This window comes from Limulus polyphemus, unplaced genomic scaffold (genome assembly GCF_000517525.1).
Source record: "Limulus polyphemus unplaced genomic scaffold, Limulus_polyphemus-2.1.2 Scaffold937, whole genome shotgun sequence".
NCBI classification, from domain to species: Eukaryota; Metazoa; Arthropoda; class Merostomata; order Xiphosura; family Limulidae; genus Limulus; species Limulus polyphemus.
In genome coordinates this window covers 23,099-30,906 of record NW_013666547.1, presented here as the reverse complement: position 1 = coordinate 30,906, position 7,808 = coordinate 23,099, and the positions used below count along the sequence as shown (strand labels likewise).

Here is a 7,808-nt window from a genome sequence, read left to right as displayed (position 1 = left end):
GCAGTCACACGGTATTGTTGAAGTTAACGTTCGTTCGTTATAGTGTTGTTTTAGCGCGAGTATTGAGATTAAGTGTATCGCAGAGTTATATTCGGAAAGAATAAACCAGTTTTATTAAGTAAAGACTTGTGTCGTTAAAATTTTGTCGGAACGAAGTTACGGGAAAATTAATTAACACACGGAGACGTAACAATATTATTAACAAAACCTTAGCTGGCTATATGAAATACCACTTACATGTAGAAAATCTGCATGTTTACATGAATAGTTAAACAGTAGCTATTTTTCAATATAAAACCTATTTACAGATTTTTAAAAGTACATAACAATAGTTTAAATAAAACAGGATATAGTATTCTTTCATATTATGAGCTTTGCTTTCTATTTCTCATGTCTATTTGCTGGAGAACAATGAGGTTTTAATGTGTAATAAGTAATTTAAAATAAAGAATTGCTGTAAAAACACCAGAAATTTTAAAGCTAATTGATAAGAAATAAATAAAAGAGCTATGAATATGAAAGAAAGCCATTCTGCCTATTCACCTCTCCAACCACCAAAATAACTCACTAGAGCATCAAAACCAAATAAATGTAACCCTTCATATCATTTGCATAAGTAGGTCTTGAAGGGCCCTAGGGTAAATTTTTAATTGCCCCCATTAAAACTTTTTCCATGTTTCCCTTAATTTCAATATTCAAAATCTCAAATTGCAAGTTTGAGGGGGCCTAAAGGGTTGGCTTAGGCCCTGGGACATCCACATTAAGAGTAGGTCTAAACTAACAGCACATTCCACTTCATCATTCCAAACATCCCCACACATTTATAATTCTAATAGAAAAATAATTCAGCACAAATACAAGCTTAGATCTAGGCTTTATATGTTAAATGTATTCATCTTAGTATTTAATTTGAAATTTTCACTTTTTTGCTATTTCAGCAATCAAATAGGTAACACATGAGCAGGTTATCCAAGCTCCCAATGTTATCAAATACCCAACTCACCTCTAATTTTTTCTACTTTAGAGAAAGCATTCTAAATCTTATTTGTAACTCACAGTTTAATCAATTAAGATAGATATGTGTTAGCAGTAATAAAATTTACAAGTTTTCATCTGTTGATATCATACACTTTTAAAACTTTCAAATTTAAGAATATTTGAAATCTTACATATATAACTATTTTCTAGGCTTATTCTATTTCTTGATATAAAATCCCTGGTGTTTTGGTTCTTGTTTCATTATGATGTGGATACCTAAGGATGGAGAGTTTTAGTTGATAACACTGCTCCAATTTTAAAAATGGGTGACAAGAGTTCCCTAGAAATTATAGGACAATTATTCCTACTTTTGTAGTACAAAAAAAGAAAATCTAGAGAATGATTAAAAAAGGCTTAAGAAACTTTGCAAAATCATTTAATGAAATAAGGTAACATAAAAGAGAGCCAACATAGGTTTACCAAAAGGAAATCTTGCCTCATTAATCTGTTAATGTTTTTTTTAGGATGTTACTTGCCATCTAGATGAAGGAAAATGTGTGGACTTGATGTACTTAGGTTTTTGAAAAGGTGCCACAAAAAAAGACAACCTAAGAAAATCACATTAGTAGGAGTTGGGGAAATACTAGTTAAGGAGTAGTTGGAGGAGACAAAGCAAAATATTATTATTAATGGACTCTAGTCACAAGGGTCCTTTGTTATTAGTGATGTGCATCAGGGGTCAGTTCTTGAGCCTCGACTTTATCTTATTTAGATGAATGACTTTGAAAGGGCATTATTAGTAAATTAGTAGCATTTGTTATTTCTAGCTGTATTAGGAGGGTGGGAAGAAGCCTAGAGAAAGTAATTGAACAATTAAGAGATAATTCATCACTCCCTATTCTCATGCACCTGAAGCTTGCTTATGTAACAATTACTAACTGCAAAAGAATGCATAAATTACAAGGCAGCATCTTGCGAAGTTTCCTATAATGCCTCGAATGAAGAATACTTAATGTCATCTTGTGCCTACCCCTTTAAGAATGTAGAAGTATTACAGAAGAACTTGGATCAACTGGTAAGTTGGACAAATATATGGCAAATTACCTTTAATTAAAGTAAGATCAAGATAATACTTTAGGATTATCATAACTTGGATCTCTTGTGTTATATAGATGGGAACTTACTCAACAACTGGTGTGATTGTGGTGGTAGATAGTTGCTTAAGTCATTGAGGTAATGCTCTGTTGTTAGTAGTGTGGTATCTCAAGGATTCCTGGCAAAGCAGAGAGGTCCAGGTTTACAAAAACAGGAGGTTTGCAGATCTTATATGCGAGTTTGTTTTGTGAAAGGTTTGAGGATTGGGCAACAATGAATGAGACAGGACATGCAGATGTATGCAAGGAACCAATATTTAACCAAGATGTTTAGTTTAAAGAAACAGTAAAGCACTCTTATACAATACTAGGCAAATGATCATGATAAAAAAAAAAGTATGAGTTTACTATCAAGAGCAAAAAAGACTTTAACAAATAATATGCTCTTGTTAGTGTGTGTTCTCCCCCCTGTAACTAAGGCTATCATATAAAAGTGAATTACAAACAGTGTGTGTCCTCAAATTAAAATGTAGCATAACAAAATAAAATTTTGCATTAACCTTACAAAATAACAATAATACCGTTGCGTCAGCGAGGTCACGTGACTAGTATCACACCACGTCCTTCTCGAACCTTCGTGAATTATTGGGAGACTACTAGATTGGGGGTAGTCTGGTATATATAAGCTGGTCACAACATGACGGAACAATGAGTAATTGAACTGCAGTCAGAGAGTGTGTAATTGAACTCGAGCACGTGAGACATTTGTTATAGAGCGACTGTTGAAATTAAGTGTATCGGTAAAGTTGTATTCGGAAAGAATAAACCAGTTTTATTTAAGAAACGACTTGTGTCACTAAAGTTTAGTCGGAACGAATTTAAGGAAAATCAACTAATGAATAGAGACGTAACAATACTGCAAACTTTAAATAAAACCTATGCTCCACTATTCTGTAGAGCAGCTTATACACCATTTGCTCAATAAACAAATAAAAGTCAAACTACATCCGATCAAACGAAGATGAAAGTTAAGTTTGAAGTTGTAAGAAAAGTTGAAGAATTCTAAGAAAGAAATACCATAAAAAATATACAAACCAGTTACTGGCAATTGAAAGTGAGAGAACTTTAAAATTTCTAATGTAGAAGTTGAAGTTATAGAAACATGGCTTGAGTCCAAAATGGATCTAGCTCTGTCATTATGCTAGAGATCTCTAACATTTACACAAGATCTGAGAAAAGTCTATGAAAAAGCTATGTAAAATCTGCCAAAATCTGGGAAAAACATCTACTCTATCAGACCCCAACACTGTTATAAATGTGATAGAAACCTTTGAGTTTTGGACACAAGAAAACAGTGATGATAATGGGTGAATCCACCCACAACTACCGCCTAATTGTCATACAAGAATACCTTGGTGTGCTAATTAAAAAGCACTTTGTATTCCTCCATGAGAATCAGAAAGAAAGCACCAAATCTTCACTTAACCTAAATAATTTTGCATTGTAATTACAGATACGTTGATTAGAAGTTAAAAGAGGTAATTATCTCCAAATACAAATTAGTTAGGCCTCAGTTATAATATTTTGTATAGTTTTGGTCTCCTCATATAAGAAAGAGTCTTGACATTTTGGAAGAGGTTAAGAAGAGGGCTACTAAGATGAATCTGGAGATGGAAGTGTTATCATATGTAAATAGGTTTAGATCTATTAACTTATTTGTTTTGGGGAAAATTAGGATAAGAGTTAGTCTTATTAAGGTTTACAAGATTATCTAAGGATTGAAAAGATAAAGGCCCCTGATTTCTTTTTTACTGAATTATGAAGACAACTTTGTAAGAAGACACAAATATAAGATTTGGAAAAGACGGGTGAGGCTTTAGTCAAGACAACTTTATTTTTCTAACAGGGTGAATAACTTAGGAATTAATTGTCATCAGCAGTATTGGAATCTACAACCTTACAAAAGTTTAAAAGGGAATCAGTGATTTCCTAAAAAATAAAAGGAATGCTTGATTTATATTTTTACTGGGGCAATTAGTGTGCAGGAACACAGTTATGTACCAAAGCAGTTAATTTTCTCTAATAATATAGTTAATCTGAAAAATTATATAAATTATAATATTAATGGAATTCATAATACAACATGACTAAATACAGAAAATAATGGTTAAATATTGCCCATACTTCAAAAGAGTCGTTTCCTCATACTGTGGTCATAAACCAACAAAATAGTTTTATCTTTACAAAAATGGATTTATCAAAATCTTGCTTAATAGTAAGAGATAATGGATATAATGAGCACACAGGTCTACATGATACCAAACAAAGGTAAAGAAGTTATCTGTAGGCCACATGATTTGCATTCTGGGCTGTGGAAACCTTTAAGGTGAACTGTAAATAAATAAACCAATTATTTGTTTTTCCACACTAGTCTACCTTCCTGTGTCTAATATAACCAAGGTTTACATTCACTACGTTTTATAATATTATACCTTCAGCCTAACTTGAATAGTCCCAAAGAAGAAAATGAAGAATCAGGTAATATAGCACATACTTTTAAGTATGGACTCATTTTTATTACATTTAGTTTTCTACTCTTTGTAAAACTACACATGTACCTTAAGAAGTGAGTGAACATCATTTTGATGCAGTTTCACTTGCTCAGCATCTTTTCTCTTGAAATAAGATTTTCCAGTCAATTTCTGGAATATCCATTTTTTGCAACTTTAATGTCAATTAGAAAAAGGGGTTGAAATAAAGCATTTCTGGACTTGAAGCTTTAATACCGTTACAACTAAGGAACAATTCAATCTTTTTTTATTAGTGGAAACCAGAAATACTGAGAAAGAACCAGGCAATTAGGATTTGATATATAAACCACAATAAAAACCGAGATGTTCGTCAGTGAAGGGTTTAAAACAAACATTATATATATATATATATATTTTCCTTTTCTAATGGAATAAGCAGTGCACTAGTTAACAATGTGGAACTCCATATTGTAATGAAAGAAATGCACACTATAATTATACACTAATAAATATAATGTGAATTTAACTACTTCATTGATCAGTCATGAAATAAATGAAAATTAAGATCTAACAATAACTAACAACCAACTTTACCAATGGTTTATGGAGATAATATTTGTCACAGGGAGAATTAGTATGGATGTTATTGTACACATGTTCTTCCACTGGGGGTAATGTCAATCAGTGAACACTTACTCTCAAAATGTTCTCCTTTGCCCATGATTTGTTAATAAAATTGGTAAAATTGATATTTATTTTAACAATGGAAACAGCACTCCCCTCAATTCAAGCACTGTAATATAGTAATAGATATACTTGTAAATATGGTATTATTTACTGTATGATGAGAGCTTCTGTTCATAAAATATTCACATATCAAGCTTGTAACTAATTTTTATACTACCCCACTCACAAAAGCTTTATTTTTTCTCTGTTATAATCATATTCATTTCTTTGTATTCAATATGTAAATAAAATAGTATGTATAATATTATAAAACTAAGTGCAATATAGTGCTCCAATAAATTTAAGGAATATGTCATTTTAGAGTAGATTTGTTCTGAAATTGAATAACCACAAGAAAATTTTTATAATACCATAAGAAAGTACAAGGACTCTCACTCCGATACTAGTAGGCTACAATTATTTTCAGTGAGAATGAGTCCCAGCTTCATTGTTTTCATATTAAATAAAATGATAAAGGAAATTAAAAATCATTCTCCAGAATACTAGAAACAAGATATTTATATAAAAAATTATAAAATAAATTATTTTAAGTTAAACAGATCATGTCACAAAATAAACTATTATACAATATGAAGTTTTCCTGGAATAAAATTAAACAAAGTTTCTGCTGTTTACATTGCAGAGATACAAATCAACCACTAATAATATTAATAATAATAGTGATATATAATATAGACTATAGCAATAGCAGTCTCGCGTTAGGCTTATCACGCTTTTAAAGTTATAACCCGTATACACATAGCTAAAACAAAACGAGAACCAAACTCAATTTTAAGAACAAAATAACGGTTACGAATGAAGCATTATTAAATTTTCATGAAAATTAAAACTTGACTCACCATTTTAACTCTTCCCTTAAATACAACTGCAAAAGCTCCATGTCCAATGAGATCTTTGGTATTATATTCGTAGTCTCCTACACTCTCCATGACTTGCTTTAACTTTTTTAACACGTTATAAAATTAGCTTATTAATTAACTGACTCTCAAAAATTAAGGCTATTGAACTAATAGTATTAATATAATAAACATATAATGTTCCTCATAAAAAGAAAACTCGCAACACAAAGGGCATGTTCCGTTCTGTTTACACATTTTCTATGACAACTATAGAGATTTTCAAATTAAAGGCCTATAGTATTAGCAGCACGAAATAAACTTACAAACACTTCGTTTCAATTGCAATTGGTGCATGCTTGTAAAAGTATAAGAACTGAAATTTCAGTCTGAAAGCCAGCTATTAATGCGCCATCACTTAACAGGCTTAAACACTAAAATATGTGAGCAATAAACTAAGGTTGTTTCATCACATAGGCGGATATTTAGTTATTTATTTTTATCAATAATATTTTTATTTTATGTATTTATTTATTTATCGCCAAGATATACATAATTATAACTCAAAAGTGGAAAACTTAATGCATAATACAGTCACAGCACAGTCAAAAATTACTTCCCCAAAAAATAAATTAACGCATTTTACATACATACTGGTTTCTAATAATCCGCCCCCCAGTGGCACAGCGGCATGTCTGCGGACTTACAACGCTAGAATCCGGGTTTCGATATTCGTGATGGGCAGAGCACAGATAGCCCATTGTGTAGCTTTGTGCTTAACTTCAAACAAACAATTCTAATAATCCATGTTCAGCGTTAATTTCATTGTAACATGAGAATAAGATAATATTGTAAAATGAACTATACTTGTTATAAGACATTAGTATTAGGATTATTTGTAATAAAAAAGTCGGGATTGAAAGATGAGTGGACACGTGAATTCTGATTAGTCAGAAGTTTTGTCAAAAGGTTTTTAATCGGCTCTTGCATTTGAAAAACGCTCAGCTATGAAAATTTACCATTATCAAAGATCATGCATCCTTGAGATGGCTAATGACATTAAAGGACCCAGTGTCTAGATTTGATAGAGGGCAATTACTGCTGCAAAATTATGATTTCGAAGTTGTACATAAACTAGGTAGAAATCATTTGAATGAAGACACCTTAAATAGAATAAAAATTGAAAACATAGAAGACAATGAAAAACAAGCAATTAATAACATTTCAGAATTAAAATCAGAAATTGATGATAATTATGAAGTATTCTGGGATTTAGACCATGTAATCGTGAACAGAAGAAAGATAAGATGGGGAATGCCATCAGAAATAAAGTGTTACAGGGAGAAGGTACAGAGTACATGTTAGATAATTTAGTGGTATGCAGAAAAGGAGCAGATAAATGGCATATGGATAATACATTACATATACCGTATTTTTCGGTGTATAAGACGCACTTTTTTACCCCAAAATTTGATGTCAAAATCTGTCTGCGTCCTATACGCCGAAGGTATGAATAATATATATGTATATATACGATATACACAAGCCATGTGTAAATATATTTAAATAGGCATGCATAGTTTGGTTCAATTGAATGTGTTATTTATAACAACAGTAGGTTT

The 7,808-nt window shown here is 31.4% G+C and overlaps 1 protein-coding gene across 2 annotated transcripts in view; it reads right to left on the bottom strand.

Moving 5' to 3' along the window:
• LOC106461336 (serine/threonine-protein kinase unc-51-like) overlaps positions 1–6,592 on the bottom strand; it is a 72,863-nt gene extending 66,271 nt beyond the window's left edge. For both annotated transcript variants that reach the window (XM_022388204.1, XM_022388205.1), the window contains exon 1: positions 6,190–6,592. In XM_022388204.1, the coding sequence (XP_022243912.1) occupies positions 6,190–6,279 (90 nt within the window). In that variant the 5' untranslated portion in view covers positions 6,280–6,592. The remainder of the gene's footprint in view (positions 1–6,189) is intronic.
• Between the last annotated feature and the right edge of the window lie 1,216 nt (positions 6,593–7,808).